This window comes from Sinocyclocheilus rhinocerous, unplaced genomic scaffold (assembly GCF_001515625.1).
Source record: "Sinocyclocheilus rhinocerous isolate Xijiao unplaced genomic scaffold, SAMN03320098_v1.1 scaffold2184, whole genome shotgun sequence".
Classification (NCBI taxonomy): domain Eukaryota; kingdom Metazoa; phylum Chordata; class Actinopteri; order Cypriniformes; family Cyprinidae; genus Sinocyclocheilus; species Sinocyclocheilus rhinocerous.
The window spans coordinates 75,300-94,072 of NW_015635537.1; the positions used below are offsets into that span (position 1 = coordinate 75,300).

General features: G+C 35.6%; 1 protein-coding gene across 1 annotated transcript in view; it reads right to left on the reverse strand.

The window, feature by feature from the left end:
- Positions 1–4,958: 4,958 nt before the first annotated feature.
- The window catches only part of LOC107747232 (disintegrin and metalloproteinase domain-containing protein 23-like), a 37,755-nt gene continuing 23,940 nt past the window's right edge, over positions 4,959–18,773 (reverse strand). Inside the window, exons 14-24 of the mRNA XM_016561684.1 lie at positions 18,202–18,301; positions 16,821–16,892; positions 16,506–16,586; positions 16,316–16,366; positions 15,474–15,537; positions 14,201–14,306; positions 11,716–11,835; positions 11,457–11,625; positions 11,216–11,327; positions 9,085–9,175; positions 4,959–5,079 (exon numbers count right to left, since the gene is read on the reverse strand). Coding sequence (XP_016417170.1) covers positions 5,034–5,079; positions 9,085–9,175; positions 11,216–11,327; positions 11,457–11,625; positions 11,716–11,835; positions 14,201–14,306; positions 15,474–15,537; positions 16,316–16,366; positions 16,506–16,586; positions 16,821–16,892; positions 18,202–18,301 — 1,012 coding nt within the window. The 3' untranslated portion in view covers positions 4,959–5,033. The remainder of the gene's footprint in view (positions 5,080–9,084; positions 9,176–11,215; positions 11,328–11,456; positions 11,626–11,715; positions 11,836–14,200; positions 14,307–15,473; positions 15,538–16,315; positions 16,367–16,505; positions 16,587–16,820; positions 16,893–18,201; positions 18,302–18,773) is intronic.

The following is an 18,773-nucleotide window of genomic DNA, read 5'->3' on the forward strand; positions in this document are numbered from 1 at the left end:
GCCGACTTAAGTTACCCGGATGAGTCTGTGTTATTCGCTTTTACCAGTTGTTATTGGGGAATAACCTTGGAATATCACGGTTGACCAATCAGAATCAAGCAATCCACAGAGCCGTGTAATAATTTAATTTAAAGCACAGCCACCACAAAATCAGACTCAACACCTCTTATTTACTTTGAGATCATTCTGAGGTTAAATACAGATTTAAAATAATAACAAAAAATCCTGAAAAATTTGTCTTATTTTAGAGCAGTCAATGCAATTTAGGAAAGAAGTCAATTAAATCTGTATGTGGGTGTGTGTGTGTGTGTGTGAAATAAATCAAATGTAACCCCCTTTGTAATCATTAACATTTTCAAAAGTAACTGTAATTTAATTACTATTTTTTTCTCAGTAACTGTAACTAATTACAATTACATTTATTTTGTAATTAAATTACGTAATTCCGTTACATGTAACTAGTTACTCCCCAACACTGTAGGCTACTATATACTTTCTTATGCTCATCAAGGCTGCATTTATTTAATCAAAAATACAGAAACAAGTAATTTTGTGAAATATTGCAATTTAAAATAAGTTTTGTTTTAATATACTTTAAAATATAGGCCTAATTTATTCCTGTGAAGCAAAGCATCATTACTCCAGACTTCAGTGTCACATGATCCTTCAGAAATCATTATAAGATGCTGATTCATAATCACTGTTGGAAACAGTTGTGCTGCTTAATATTTTTTTTAGATCGGTGATAGTTTTTTCAGGCTTTTCAGGTACATGCTGAAATTGCACATCTGAGAAACATTCAAAAACAGCTGGCTTTTTTCCCCGTGCAGATATTGTTTGTCAGTAAGATTGTGAGTCATTCAAAAACAGTCATTTGAAATCAGAATCATTTCCTTTCTTGATGTTGTGCAAATGTCATATCTTCTTGCCTTCAGTATGTCGGAGAAAAACGTAGATTCCGCATTAATGAAAACACAAGTGCCATAAAAAGAACTGATAGTAAATAATTTGTTCTCAAAAAAATACCAGCATGTTTTGACCTAAGAGCCTTCTTCAGGGTATCCAACACACGTCATACACCGACATTTAAAAACACATCTCCTTACTGGATTACCAGTGCACAAATTAGCAACAGCTGACCATCTTAACTCAAGACATCACACTAATTAATTAGAGTTAACTATCCAACAGTTACAATCACCCAATCAGAGTGCAGCCACATCAGATTAACCTATTTTACACATGAATAAGGGAGTCATACAACACTTAAAAGCACCATCACAAAAAGTCTTGAAGAGAAAAATCCTCATTCACACCTTTTGGAAACAGACTTTTCAAATAAAAGATACAAAAAGCTTCCCGCTTCTTTCCTATACAGTCAATATTACCACCTCTTTTATTCTGTTTAACCTTTTTAATTCCAAGAAAGAAAAAAGATGATATTTTATGGTTACATTAGCAAAAATGTCTTGCAAAAGGACTCTTTAAATCCTGTCTATTTATTGCGCTTCTGTGTTCTGTGATCCTTTCTTTTAATGAACAAGATGTTTCACCAACATAAATTTTGTTACATAGACATTGAATTATATAAATCAGATTATTTGTCTTCCCTGTTATGAACGCCTAATAAAAATAGGATGATGAAAAAGCTTGACATTTTTTTGTGAATTCACAGTTAACACAACTGCCACATTTAAAATTGCCCAATTTATGTTGCTTCCCATGTCATTATATTCAAATATGGAACAGAAATGACTACAGATTGAAAGTAAATGAAGAATAAATAAAAAAAAAAGCAAAATTAAAAATAAACGTTTATACTGGCTCAAGCAAAAAAGGAGAAGAAGTAGAAGAATAATTTGCACTTTCTCCACGGTCCCTTACTTCTCACTTTGCCAAATGGAAATACTCACATTGCATGGCTTTTGCAGGCAGTGGAAATAGTGGAAGAAAAAACGTTATCTAGATTATCCAGACGACTTTCTTTCTTCAGATAAACAAAACTTTTAAAAACTTTTTTTAGTTAAACAAGACCATCAGTCTATATAATGAAAGTAGGCTAACTTAAAAGTTGATGTTTCAAAAACCACACAAAGTGAGCATGGTGTCTTAAAATGTTTTACACATAAACAACTGAACACGACTTATAAAAATATATTTTAAATAATGTCTCACATGAGACAAAGCCTCTAAACTAATAATGCTTCTGCTAAAATGTTCAAGTCAATACTGTACAATACTGTAATATTCTGTTTTCATACTTTACTTAAAATACTTACAATACCCAGGTTAAATAAACATGAGAAACTACAGGCAGAGGTGTAAAATACTGTTGATTTTATTGTTTATTTCGATGACTTTCTTACAGTTCAGAGTAACAGCAGCAGGTAAATAGAGGAATATTTAGGTTAATAAACAGTGCTGATGAAAAACAGAAAAAAATATAAAAGGCGAGTGTCCAAAATTGATCCTGAAACCTTAAATGTGAAAATAACCTGGGAATTATTGCAATTCTGCAAAATGAGTTGCTTTTTTAACAAAAAGACAATACATTCATTCCTTTTTATTAAAGGATAATAAGCAACAAAATGTTATTTTTCCTGAAGCTCAGCATAACTATCATATGGCTAAAAAACAGGGTCAGCTGTGATACGTCAGTGTGGTATTTTACTGTTTTAACCCTTCACTTTGTGCAACAAATTTGTTTGCATAGTAAATAAAAGTTTTGTAGCTGACATGCACAAACAGCACAGCACAGTCTCTGTGATATACATATTCCTATGGGGTCGGGCACTCATAATTCATACTTACAGAGTAATAAGCCCACTATAGTAAATTCATGCAGCAAAGCAATCGTTTCCAGTAGGGTTAGCAGCCCTGACAGCTGAGGGAGATGGATAATGAGAAAGGCCATATAATAGGGTCTGAATAATATGTCTCGAAAATCTGACCATCTGTACAATTACAATTGAGTGGCAAAGTTAAACAGATGAAACAAGGTAGGACTGATCAGGTTATTGCATGTGTTTCAGGTGATCAGTTACGATAACACTACCTCACCCAATCAGGGGAAACAATATCACAGTAAAGTGCTGTATTTAACATCCCAAACTTACATTTTTACTTTAGATCTTTGGCTTAGAGTCACCATCTCATTCAACGTGGGTGTTGAGGTACAGCATCTATAGATGTGTTCACTCACAGCCCCATGTCAGAGCAAAAGACTAACAAATAACAGACAAATCAATACACAGTATGCCAGACACACACACACAATTAAACATACAGCATTTATATCAAATTAACATTGTTATAATAACATATTTTGAATAAACGTTTGCTAAAAATGCAAGTTTAGTCACAAACATTTGTAAAAATGGGCACTAAATGCGCTCCGTAAAAAAATATCAAAGCACAAGGCAACAAAAATATTTAATTAGAAAGAGTAAAATTATATTAGAATTCACCTTAAAGAGATAATTCACCCAAAAATGAAAATTCTGTCATCATTTACCCTTTTGACTTTTTTCTAAAACGAAGTTATTTTGTATGGTGGAAACACAAATTAAGAATTTGTAACCACAACGTATTAATTCATTCCCTCTTGACCACGACCGAACTAAATTAAAATGTTCTAAACGATGTAACTAAATGAGGGAACCAATTAATAAAATATGGCCACAAACTAATAAATTGTGGGAATTAATTCTTAATTCATAGCCACAATATCTATTTTTGATTCCCCATGTCAGGTGTGGTGCGCCGTAATTTTGCCAATATACACAGGACAGGTTATTAGGAAAACTGCAGTTATGCCTCAGACCATCAGCGCAGAGCCAAAGAACAATTAACCCTCTAACGCATGGTGTGGCCATATGGCAACATGGTCTTTGTGTTCATTTCCTTGCCACTGTCTCTTTAAGAGAACATTCTCGTTTTTTTTGTTGGAAAGAGAATACATTAGTTTAGCCAATGATGTGCTTTGGGTAAGTCACATGACATGCAGTTTTTTTCTGTGGCGAGATTTCTGAAATATATTAGTGTGAACTTTAATACTAAAAGTGACAGGATATTTTGCCTCCGATCTTGAAAATAAAAGGAATCAAGAATGTTCGAACTGTGAAATCTGTGTATTCAAACAAGCGCATTTTATAAAAAGGTTGTATTAATTACTCATTATATATTTGGAATAATGATAAATTAGTTTAATATATAGGTTAAAATAGACGATATACTTATCCAGAGAGAAAGCCCACCCACACACTCTTCTGATTGGCTTTTCGATCAATTTTGTCGCGTCATGTAGCCGTGTCGCGTCTGGTATAGACAAATTGCTTGTTGATATATATACTATGTTAGTTTCGTGCTGCTTTTTTTGTTTTTGACATTACTAGACCTTGTCGTCATTGGCGTAGAGTTGCCAAAATATTATACTTGACATCTTTAGTGTTCCACTGAAGAAAGAAAGTCACACAGTATTGGAAAAACATGAAAGTATAAACTAAATGACAGAATTGTCATTTTTGCATGAGCTATTCCCCATAGATGTCTCTGGTCATTTATATGTAGAATTAAATCTATCCCATAAATTCAACTCAACATGTCTCTCTAAGGCTAAGCCATGCAGCTATCAATTACTTCCGTCAAATTAGCTATCAAGAAATGAAAGGGGGTCTGAGATTGTGTGGGTAATATTTATGCTCTTCAAAGGTTGTTATGCTGTATTCTGCTGAATATGGGCATTAGCCATGCGAAACCTTCAAGGCCAGGCTGTTGTGATGTCATGCGTCTGTAATGTAAGAATGATCTGATTGGCTGCTAGGGTAGAGGGAGATATGTCAATAAAGATGGCTCAGTGAGAGACGGTGGAGCTTATAAAAGGGGGTGGAGCTACATAACTAAGGTGTTGTTGGTTGAATTCTTTACTATTATGTGTAACATTTTCAAGTATAACTAATGCCAGAAAAGAGCAGCAAAAACAGCAGCCCAGCTGAATAGAGAAGCTCTGGAGGTCGGAGCGTTCCTTCTGTCCACTAGATGGCAGATGCACTTGGATCGTATCCTCGCCGTTTGACGTTCCTTGTTGTTTGGAAGAAGAGGAAAGAGAAAATTTATTGGGAATCAAAACACTAATCATCATAACTGAGACTCTGTTTCAGCTCCACGGTATTCAAATAAGCGAAATTAAATTCTACACATGCTCTGCATCTGTTGTTAACACACTGTGGAACTGAAGCAGAACGATCTTCACTAAGAGAACAGCACTGTCGCCATGCCTTACGTCAGCGGACAAGGACAAGGGCGATTGTCTGGCAATGGGCTATTTCAGTGGAAATGGACTGCTTCGAGAAGAACAGACCACACTCAGTGAACATGTGATCTGTTGATGGGGTGTAGGTCTTAAGGGCGTTCACACTGACAGCAATTATGCAACTTGAAATCCGAAATTTTCATGAGACTTGAAGATTTTAAGAGGCATGAGTAATGATATAACAAGTGTCCAAGACTACACCAAGAAGGCACAACTATAACTACATAGGTTATATGTTTGGATACCTTTCTATGCCTTCTGTGTATATGTCAATGTTTGTTCATATATGTTTACATGTGTAGCACCGTGGTAATTTGAGGCATGACAGTTCGTTCCTTTGTATGTCTCCACATATGGCGGAATGACAATAAAGCTCACTTGACTTGACTTTAATTTAGTTTAAAATTGATTGACTCCATAATATTACGTGCTGTAATTATCAAGTAAAAAGTAATTTAGTTAACATTTGTTAACATTAAAATGTTAAATACATTATCAATCATGGACTAACAATGAAATATACACATAGGCTATAGCATTATTAATCTTAGTTCATGTGAAATTAAACAAGTTGTATCTGTTAATATGAATTAATGGACCTGGGTTAACACAAACTAATATTGAGAAAATGTGTTTTTATTAACTATCAAATAGTTGATAAGTAACTGTTATGGTATTGCTCATTGTTAGTTAATATCACCAATGCTTTAACGTTAACTAATGGAAATTTAAGTGATAAAACATTTTCCTCACACTTTGAATACATGTGAGTGCATACATTGCAATAACCATTATGCTGTTTTTAAAAAGTAAATAAATGTCTTTATGTTTTTTTTTTTTCCGGTTGCACCGCATGACATTTTACAACATGAGCTATCCTTGCCTTGACATAAAAAAGGTTAACTTATCTGATATTTTCCCAGACTTACTGACACTGAACAGTTATTAGGGTCTGCAAGGGTTCTTTCTATGATATCATTTCCTGCCCCCCCCACCGCATGTAGGTTTTACCGTCATGATGGGGTAGATAATTCAATTTTTATCAGAACAGTTGCTGACATTTTTTACTCATGCCAAGAAATTTAAAATTAATTAAAAACACGCTCATCGTAGAAAATGTGTATTTAAGTCAATGTATGTATGAATTGCATTCATTGTATTTTTGAATATATTTATTTATAGATCTGGACAAACAAATGAGCGCCATGTCATAGACCCAACTATCAAAGGGAGTAAATCGAACATGATCCACCTCTGATACAGTCAACGCAGAAACATCTAGCTTTACTGCAAATTAGAGTGAACCGCTGTCAGTGTGAACGGCCCTTCAGATGACATCATTGATCATGAAATGATGCGTTTCCTGCACACCCCCGTGCAGATGGGATAACTGTGAGAGAGAGTGAAATGCCAGCATTTCTGGATGTTGTCATGCAGACCAGTGCCAGTGAGAGCTGTCTGTACCAGGTGTGTTTGCCAGCCAGCACCTCCGCAAGGAGACAGGAAGTGAAGAGCACATGTCATGTCACAAAGGCCTCTTGAGTTTACACAGGACTGAAAGAGAGTGGAAGGGTTATGATGGTGTCTCGCCACACTCCTCTTGTTACTTACGCCAACACACTTACTGCACTTAAAAAATAGCTCACTCAAAAAAGAAAATTCAGTCATCATTTACTCATCCTCCAAACCTGGATGACTTTCTTTTTTCCCCATCAAGCAATAATGATCCAAAACTCAAATTCTGAAACTGCGAATATTAAGTCTGATTTATAATTTTGTCTACATAGTGCAAACTGTCCCTCCAGTTACTTTCACGTCTGATAACTGAACCCATCTGAAATGTGACCCAATGTCACATTGGATGCATCTCAATCATAAGGTAAAGGATTGTAATCAAATCACTAAAAGGTTCTACACAATCTTCACTGTGTAGGAAAGAGCACTCTGGCATTCTGCTAGACATCTGCTTGTGCTTCACAGATGAAAGAAATCATACAACAAGAGGGTGAGTAAATGCTGACAGGATTTTCATTTTGGGGTGAAAAAGCCCTTTAAAACAGTTCATTGTAGAAGGTTAAGAAACCAGTCAAAACGTATGCATAGATATCTATACTAGATACCGCATTAGACTGCTCCAGACACCTCCAAGCGTCCACAGTCTTGGAACGGTCAACATTTCAGATGCTGTTCATCAGTCACATTAAAAAGCAATTTTCGAAAATTGCACAGGATCCCTTGTGAAAAAGAAGTGCATTTATTTGTATTGAATGTGCACTTTAGTGTACTTCAAATCCTAAAAATATATTTGTAAAATACAGTATTTGCAGATAATATAATATTCATGAAATAAATAAAAGGCCACTTACGTATGACTATATTTCTTCATAATCTTTAAAAAAATGCAGTCAAATTAAAAGTTTTAAAGTACATTTTAAATAATTGTTTTAATAATCTTTTGTCATGCTTTAAAGAAGTACACTTATTTTGATGCCTAACATACTAAAGCAAATGTAAAGCACTTGATTGTAATTGAATCATTACATCAAAAGTTAATTTGAAATGTACTGATCATTACAAATGTGTAATTACAATACATATTTATTACATAGACGTTTCAGTAGAAATTACATTAAAGTATATTTTAGTTTACCATAAATGGTTATCAGTATATTCAGCAGTACTTTAAATATATATAAAATATAACAGAAGTAATAATGTACTTAAGTGGGTGAAAAAAGCACTCTAAGGGTTAGCTAATTGTATTTAATATGAATTTAAAACTAATACATTTTAATTTAATTGCAATTAACATGCTATTAAGTGTCTGTAAACACTGAATTCAGTTTGCAGTAAAGTATAATCTTACAGTATAGTATATTCGTTTTCATATATTCTTATATTTATTTCAGTTGTTATGTATATACACTGAACAAAATTATAAACGCGACACTTTTGTTTTTGCCCCCATTTTTCATGAGCTTAACTGAAAGATATAAGACTTTTTCTATGTACACAAAAGGCCTATTTCTCTCAAATATTGTTCACAAATCTGTCTAAATCTGTGTTAGTGAGCACTTCTCCTTTGCCGAGATAATCCATCCACCTCACAGGTGTGGCATATCAAGATGCTGATTAGACAGCATGATTATTGCACAGGTGTGCCTAAGGCTGGCCACAATCAAAAACAAAAGTGTTGCGTTTATAATTTTGTTCAGTGTAATTAATTCAGTAATTACTAGGTTGCAGACTCAGACTTGCTCTCACATGTTTAAACACTGGCTTTGACTGTACCAGCATGGCAGATGGCTTATGTATAACAGAACAGCTGCTAATGCGGTAAGATTGTGTAAGATGAGTTTTTGTTATGTTTGAGTCCATAAATTATTGCAAATTAACTGTACATTTAATTGCACAGACCATTGAATACAATTCACTAAACTATTGTCTGAACGTTTTAAAGCTGTCAGCTTCAGTTGATTCTAAACTTCTATCTATTCCCAAACATTTTCTGCACCATATAGATTCAGCCTCTCCGGCTTGTGTCTGTGAGGCTTGCGGAGGTTGTGTGTCATTCTAACATGCAGGGTAGCATTTCAGCTGGGCCCTTCAAGCTGGTTTGAGTTTCTGCTGCAGTGACTCTCGCAGACCAGTACTGTAGAGCGTTTCTGTCCTGGTACAGCGTCTGCAGTAGAAACCCAGACCGTGCTGAGTGTAAGCTGCAGGTATAGTGTTGCCTGTAGTTAGAGCGAAGAGACATGCAGACCGGTGCTTACTTAAACCCCCAGCCCGTCCCACCCAGGACTATAGCTGTCACCAGGATGGCCCCTGCGATCGACCCTATGATGAGATTGGTGGCACTAGGACCTGTTTGGGCAAGTGTGGGGAAAATGGGACATGAGCTTTGATTCGCTAGAACTCAAAATTTCTGTTCCAGCAAAACCAATAGTGTCTTTACAAGATCTAGCATTTTTATTCCACCTTTAAAAGTTTGAGATTTCCATACAGGTATTCAGCCTGCATGTGAAAACGAAGTAATAAACTGTGTTCGATCATTTCACATGCTGACAAAAAAATCTCATCTAAGCCAATATGAGATGGAAAAAGTTACCAGAAATGAGTTCTGGACTGCACCACATTGTTAAAGATGTTATCAATAAATAAAGATTAAATAAAGAGATTTAAAAAAAAAAAATCTACATTGATATACTCATTTGTTTTCATCCTCCCTTTGTGATTTTAGGAACTGTGTATTTACTATTATATTCGAAATAAAGTTTCACTGCAGTGGACAAAAAACAGCTAAAATTAACAATTATATTACTTTAGTGTTCAAAAGTCTTTTTTTAAAGAAATTAATACTTTATTCAGGAACGCTGCTTTAAATTGATCAAAAAATGTGACAGTAAAGACATTGTTCACACCAAGGATGATAACTATAACTAGAAAACTGTAATAACCGTTCTAATTCGATTGGAGTCCACACATTTCCATGATAAAACAATATTGCTGAAATCAATCAAGCCCTTGAGCATTTAAAGTGGCGGGAGACAAAACTGCGGCACACTCTTATAATAAACAGAGCATTGTCATCAATTGCAGACGCTAATATTGTTATCATTATAGTTAGTGTTCTTGGTGTGAATGGGTCTTTACAAAAGATTTCGATTTCAAATAAATGCTTCTTCTATTGAGCTGTCTATTCATCAGAAAATCATGAAAAATGTATCATGCTTTACAGAAGAAAAAAATTAAGCAGGACAACTGCTTTCAACATTGTTCTAAAATGTTTCATGAGCATACCTGGTCTCATGACGAAAATGTACCTCTTGGTAATTTTTCACAAGACACGAAATACGTACCGTCACGTACGTTTCGCGACATATTCGATGTGAAATGTCCACTGGGTGCCGCTAAAACAGAGTGTTCGTTTTTTTTCCCCGGAACAGATGAACGTACCTATGGTACGTTTTATGTAATGTTGGTTTTGTATGCGTCACCTCAGTTCTGACTTGAAATGTCCATTGAATGGCGCTGCAAGTCTAATGCTCCTTGACGTTTTAAAATAACGTACCATCTGCACTACACCTAAACCTACCTGATAGTATGAACTGAAACTGAAAGCAAGAGTTACTTAAAGGGGTCATATGATGCGATTTCAATTTTTCCTTTCTCTTTGGAGTGTTACAAGCTCTTGGTGCATAAAGAAGATCTGTAAAGTTGCAAAGACTAAAGTCTCAAATCCAAAGAGATATTCTTTATAGAAGGTTCTTTTTAGCAGCATCATATGACCCCTTTAAAAACAAGCAAGCTTGTTACATCCGGAAAGTGAAACATATGGAGCTGTTATCATAACTGTGCACAAAAACAATTAAAAAAGCTAGATGTTTTACTGCCTCTAGTGTTCATTTCTGTTGAAAACTGCAGTGATATGTAGCCTACTTATTGATATGTATTACCCAGAGGTACGTTTTCGCCATGAGACCAGGTTGCAATCAGCATATTAGAATGATTTCTGAAGGATCATGTGACCCTGAAGACTGGAGTAAAGCTGCTGAAAATTCAGCTTTGATCAAAGGAATAAATTGCATTTTAAAATATATTAAAATAGAAAACATTCATTTTAAATTATATTCGTTTTTACTGTATTTGTGACGAATTACATGCAGCCTTGGTGAGCATAAGAGACTTCATTCAAAGACAAAAATCCTACCACCCAAAACTTCTGAACGTCTGAGCCTCATTCATGAAGCGTGTATATAATGAATGTGTGTGTAAATCATTCACAAAAATCCACTCAAAATATCAAGAGATTTCACCAATCTCTTCTGGTGTTTTATGAAGAAGCTCCCCTCTCTCTGTATGTGTTTGTATCTGTGTTAGTGCCAGAGCACTAAAGCCACAAACCCTTGGGTCCCTCATCTTCAGCAGGGGGTGGTTCTTTTGGAGGATCAGGCATACTGCAATCTGTCCCCGCCCACGTTGTGTCACATGTACATGCCGCCTCATTATTGCACACCTGTTTAAATTTAGAATGGCCAAAAAATACTTATCATAATAGCATAATGAGAAATGGATGCTCATACAGAATAAGCGAGTAAACCTCAATATGGCATGTATTCAGTGTGTGCAGTCAGGTTTGTCTCACCCCGTGACTGGAACAGACGTGCTCGTTGGGTCCGGTGGGACAGGAGCTCAGGTTCAGATACTGAAGAGGGAGACATTTCCTGTCCAGACACATCATAGACGGACCGCATGGAGTTCCATCCTCGACATACCCGAGATCAGTCTGATCATCCAGCAAGACGTGACCACCACTGAGAAAACAGTGTGTGTGTGTGTGTTCAGATCTGCCAGCATATCATACATGATAATCAGCATTATAAATGTGTCCCTGTGTGTCTCACCTGCAGTCGATCAGTCTGCCCTGATGGTTGAAATTTGTGGGAGTGACTTCTCCTTTTATAGTTCCAATCCGTGGGATTCGGCCAGTGTTAGTGCACAGCAGATATCCACAAAATACATCACTGCAATAGAGACAGCACAAAAATCACAGTGACTCCAGAACATCCCCAGGGGCCACAAGAGGGTCTGTGAAAAATTAGATTTAAGAATGAAATGTGACCCTGTCTGTGAAATCCAGGCTAAAGTCTCAAAATCTAATTATGAGATAACAAGCATCAAAGTTTGATTTCAACCATTAATTTCACTATGATTTTAATCTTTGACATGGCCTTACTCAGTCAATAATAAAGATCACAGAATGTTCTACATCTTTATAAAGGATGATTTTATGTAGAAAACAGTAAATCACAAAAAAATGACTTTAGCTGGGTTTTCACAGGCAGGGTCACAAATGTCTTAAAATTGAATTAAACTCACTTCTAAAATCTCTTCATCTTATAAAGAATAAAAAATCCCTACGATTTCTGAAATATTATACAGAAGTATTTAAAGAAAATGCATGCTTTTAGATGCTTTCCTTGTATGTAATTGTTTTTTATTTCATTGTAATGTCTCTGTAATGTCATTCACACTCTGTGTTTTTTTTCCTTTTTTTGTTTTGTTTTGTTTGCTTGTAACAGTATTTAAGTTACTATTAATGTGTATGTGGTCATTATTATTGGTCATTATTTTCTGGATTTGTATGTGATCCCTTGACTATGTTCCTTTTGTATTGTCTGTTTAAGCATTAATAAAAAATAAAAAAAACATTTTCAACACATTCACAATATTTGATAAGCCTACTGTTGGATTCAGCTTCCTAAAGACTGTCTAACCCTGAACAACACATCAGTTGATTTTATTATAATGACAATGCTAGCTTTTACCAGAAAGAAAGAAATATGCATATAACAGTGTTAACAAATACAAAAAAAAAAGATGTTTGTGTTTCCATAAAAATAGATATTACCAATCATGTTATCTATACTTGGTTTCAGTTTTCTATAGAACAAATAAATCAATTCAAAACACAAAGTAGATATGTTTAGTTACATAATATCTACACATTTTCAAAAGTAAAGTGTAACAACAAACATCTTAAATTATGCATGAAACCTGTCAAGAATGAATGTTAAAACATTTGACGATGATCATAAACATTTAAGCTGTTTGTCTTTCTTCTGCACCTTTACTCATCAGTTCAACACAAAATATATGAAATGTACAGACAGAAACAATGATTGTTATTTAAAGGGATAGTTCACCCAAAAATGAAAATTCTGTCATTAATTACTCACCCTCACGTCGTTCCAAACCCGTAAGACCTTCATTCATCTTCAGAACACAAATTAAGAAAGTTACGTTAGTAAGGACATCATTAAAATAGTCCATGTGACATCAGCGGTTCAACCATAATGTTATGAAGCGAATAAAGTCGTTATTTTTGTTTTCTTTGCGCACAAAAAAGTATTCTCATAGCTTCATAACATTACAGTTACCGATGTCACATGGACTATTTTAATGATGCCCTTACCACCTTTCTAGACCTTGAACGTGGTAGTTTGTCTATGCAGGATCAGAAAGCTCTCGGATTTCATCAAAAATATCTTCATTTGTGTTCCGAAGATGAAGATGAATGAAGGTCTTCATGAGGGTGAGTAATTAATGACAGAATTTTCATTTTTGGGTGAACTATCCCTTTAAAATGAGCACCGTGATCTGTAGAGTTGTGTAGCATTAGCATCTGACAGCATCACTTCAAAGTCTAAGTCCTGTTTTATTACTAGTTGTACTTAGCAGTACACTGTAACTAACATGTCTGTCTGTTTTGTGCTTTTTTGCTCTCTGTGACCTAGTTTGCCTGAGTTCTGATTAGTTCATTTGGTTCCACCTGTGTTGTTAATTATCTCATCGGCTCCTTTGTTTGGTCCCTGAGTTTTCCCTCTGTGTTTGTTGGTTCTCATTTATGGAAAAGCGCATGTTATTCCCTGCATGTGAGTTCTTTTGTCTCGCTCTTACGTTCATCTGCATCTTCCTGAGCTTATTCCTACACACACACCCAGGACATACACAGATTCCAAATGGAAAGCACGTGCTACAAAGCTAAAGTTTTAAAAAGGTCTCAGACATTGGTTTAAGCTCTAATTTGTTATTTGTAGCCATTTTAACCAGTAACCATAAACTTTAGAGTGTTTGCTCTGCTGCTTGTGCTGCAGAAGTGAATTATACTTCATATAATGCAGTTTGAGGAGAGATGTGCCATTACTTGTCTAAGCAATCAGATGATTTTTTTTTGGTAAAAAGGGTGAAAAATCCGCAAGACAATGAGACCTATCTAGATCCCAATATCATAGTGATTGGTGGGATTTTTTTTGACGTGGGCCTGTAAGCAACTGCCCACAGTGCCCTAGCATTGAAGTGTTGAGTTTTGCATGCTTTGTAACTCACTGCTTACTGCACTGGATCCATTTGTCTCCGTCTTGACCGCAGTTGCCCTTCTCTGAGCCCTCTGTGTTCAGCTTCTCATAACAGAACTTCTCCGAACTCGCGGCCTCTGAATGAAAACAGACAAGTGGGAAATAAAGGTGAGACCTAAGGATATATACATTAGCTTAACTACTGGTAGTTTACAGTGTTCGCTTTATTTCTATTATAAGAGTGGGGCTGTGTCCGAAATCGCCCCCTATACCCTCATTCACTATTCCCTACATTAGGTCACTAATTCAGTTCACTAGAAGGAGTGAATGAAAACAAGTAGTGAATTCGGACACTGAGTGCACCGGAAGGAATGCCGCTTTTGCACGGTTTGTGCTTGCTGTTTATTAATCATTTGAAACTAGCAAACTAGCAGCTCCAGTAGTAAGATTAAAGGATTTATCTTGAACTCTGTCACGGAAATTACGCATAAACCCTAATCAAACAATTTAATAATCAATTTACAATGAATTTATACCCGTGTTGTACATTATGCTGTACGCCATGGATGAGCGCTTTGTAAAAATGAACGGATTGATTATTCAGCTGCGGGCGCCATCTTCTGGCGAGATGCGGGAATTCATTCGGCGCGTGACTCTCACGGTGCATTATGGGCATTCTCTAGCCGTTGAGCGTGCACCAGTTGTACACTCGTTTTTGCAGTGCATTGTGGGATTGAATGAGTGCACTCGAGAACGTCCACTATGGTTTCGGACACCACTAAAAATGGCTGTTCCCTCAAATAGTGCCCTATTTAAGGGTATAGGGGGCGATTTTGGACACAGCCTGGGTGTGGCCATTTGTAACTTGAATGTGCGAGGCTTCAGGTGTCATTCGTTTCCAGTTATGTTAGATGCACAAAAAATAGTCCTTTATGCCGTTTGATGCTGCAAAGTTGTATTTGTTACGTTCATGCTAATGCAACAAAAATGAGATGGAGAACAAAGTTTATTTAAATGCTTTTTAATTCTCTTGCAAAAGCTCCCCCAATAATCTTTGCTTTCTTCCCTCAAAACCTTTGCATTCCCCTGAGAAACTTTACATGTCATGGGGATGAACGCAAAAGTTTTATGAGAATATGAGAAAATGCAAAGCACTGAAATATATTTTTTCCGCCATCACTTTTTCCCTTAGGGGCTCTGTGGAAAATACACCACGTCTGTGTTGCAAAATAAAGTGTATATGCAGTTGATAGCGGAGCAGACTGCTGATTGGCTGTTAATGACGACAGGAAATGGTCACTCACTTGGTCCCCACACATATTTACACTGACTGTCTCTCGTCTTGCACTCTCCAGCATAGCAGCGACCCTGAAAAGACATCACAATCTCACTAATTAATAGTGAAAAAGATATCGAGATATCAATCAGGCAAATTAATCAGCCAATTACTGGCCTTTTTAAGATTATCAATACTAATAACAGTGCCTGCTTGACCAAAATATGCTAACTATTACGGGCTAATGTAATTTTCTGAGAACGTATTTAGTCTAATTATCAATTTTATACAGTAAATGAACACAACTAGCTACTACGGTTTTTTTACTACTGATAAATGCATTTAAATTTTATTCATTTACTTTTTCATCAATTTATTACATTTCTACCATTATTATTTCCAATAGAGTAATAGTAGAATAAGTCATCAAAGCGATTAAATTACGGAAGCAGGTGAATTATGTATTGACCAAACAAACAAATAAATAAATAACCCTGTATAATGTACTCATCATGTAATATCTTTAAAAAAGCTAATTTTGTACCAAAATTTTGATTTATGTACTCGCATTTGGCTACAAAACTAATTTCTAGCATTCAAGCATAAGCGTTTTCATCAGAAAGGCTTTAAGATCTTGAGAGGATCTCTGCTTTCTGCTGTAGATACTGTTCTGTCATTGGCCATTTACAAAAACCCTTATTACTAATAAATGATATCATCATCATCATGTTTCAGTGGACTAGCAGCTTTAATAGCTTCTATTATAATCAGTTTATGAATAATGAACTGATAGCTTGTAGATATGCATTAAATATGGCATTTTTCAGAGTAAACTGGCACTGTAGCGGTTATGTTTTTATGTGTGTGTACCTGGTTGAGGGAGCAGAAGTAACCGTCCTGCTTGTGTAGATTGAGAGGGCACTGCACACACACACACACACACACACACACACACACACGCACACACACGCACACACACATAAAGAAAGATTCAATAAAAAAATGGATAATCAGACCATTATATGTGTTTGAAGTAGTGCTGATACTGTATGCCACTGACCAGCCCTGAGTCTCCTGAGCACATCTCTGAAATATCACAGTCATTTACTGCATAGCGGCACGAGTAACCTCGAGGATAGAACTGAGACAGAGAGAGAAAGAAAGAGAGACAGTTCTCACATTCACCTTTTGATTTTTGAAATGAATCGCATCCAAAAGTTTTTGTTTACATAATATATGTGTGTGTACTGTGTATAACACACACACACACACACACACACACACACACACAGCTGAATACTGTAGGCATGTTTAATATTGATGTGTAAAACACAGAGGTTATTTGAGTGCTGTCTAGTGTATCACGTGAACTCACTTCTCTTGGTCCACAGTCACACTCTTCTCCCACTTCCACATATCCATTTCCACACTCGGTGTCTTCAAACAGCTGCAGGACACGCATGCAAAAACAGGCATCACAGTCTTGATGAAGAGATTTGCAAACAGATGTGATATGAACTTTCAGCAGATGTACTCAGGTACAGCTAAAGGCATTTGGGAGGATGGAGTCACATAAAGGCATTATCTATTAACTAAATATGATTTCGCGAAATAGATATGGTTAAAAAAAGGTACAAGAATATTCCACTATTAATTAAAATTCATATTCGGTTTAGGTCATATTTGGATTAGGCATGTAGACACATTAACCTGATTGCCACAACCGGATTGAGCCAATATTACAGTTTAAAACAACTAAGAGTAACATGCATGTCCACTCTTGTGAAAAAGAAATGCACTTAATTGCATTGAATGTGCACTTCTAGTGTACTTAAAGTAAAAAAATCAACTGTATTTGTAGATAATATAATATTAATGAAATAAAACGTCACTTAAGTGTACTTAAAGAGAGCCTGTTTGACTGTTTCTTAACACTTAAGTACACTTTGTTTAACTAGTACATTTTAAATCAATATGTTGTAACAATCTTTTGTCATTTGCATGTTAAGCAAACTTATTTTGATGTGTTGACCAACATACTAAAGCACATGTAAAGTACTGTATTATAATTTTAACTGTATTATTCAATATTACATTTTAAATGTACTTAATTGCAGCTTCATCATTACAAATGTGTAATTACAAATATATTTAAAAACATGACAAGTTTCAATAGAAATGACATTATATTTTAGTTTTTCATACAGTATATGATTGTCAGTGCATTATGCAGTGCACTTATTTCAAAGGCAATAGAAGTAAATATGAAATTACATATGCAAACATATTTCAAAGACAATAGAAGTAAATATGAAATTACATATAAAGATGTACATCCTACTTAAGTGGGTTAAAAACACTAAAATTCAACTAATTGCATTTAAAATCAATTTCAGCTATAATATATTTTCATTTTCATTCAAGTGTCTGAAACATTACATTCATTATATTCCATTTGCACTCAAGTATGTTCTTTTAAAGTATATTATTTGCATACAATTTTTTTTTCAATGTATGTACTCTTTTTTTTTTTTAAATGAAGTGTACTTCTTTTCCTCAGGGGCAAAAAATTAGATACAGACTGTTCATCTATGGAAGAAACACATTTTTTTGAGAGAGGAAGAGACTTGACTCCTGTCGTGGACGTGTAAACCTGGCTAGCTTTGATTATAAGCACAAGGAAAAAAACCTTGTACTTTCTCATTCTGAATCTTGAATGAATACTGATGAAGGGGATGCTAATGGTGATGTCTGACCTTGCTGGGTTTGTTAAAGAGACAGGATCCTCCTCCCTTCAACAGGAACTCTTTAAAATCGGTGATACTGCACTTAGAGAAAGTCCGCGGGTGCTGGACCCTGAGAAGAGAGGCAAATGCAGGGACAAAGCTTTCACAGCTAACGTAAAGAAGCCAAAGTTCACACTTTCAATGTTTGTCTCTATTTCTGTCTATTTTCTCTATTCCACTGACAGACCCACTGAGATGCATAATATTTAAAAATACTCATTATATTAATAAGAAATAACTACACTGTGTGCATACAATGATAATTTGATATCACACACATGCACACAATCTATAAAACACACAGTGTGTATCAGCAGCTGTGCTGATGTTAATTAATTCTTAAATTCCATTGTGTGTTTTGATGCTGCTGTTTGTGTGTAGTAAGTGATGATGTTTATAGGTGGCCACGTAGTGATGTCAAAACTGAACGCACACACACACACACACACACGCACAGACACATGCACGCACACACACACACACACACACACACACACAGACACGCACACACAGACACACACACACACACACACAGACACACG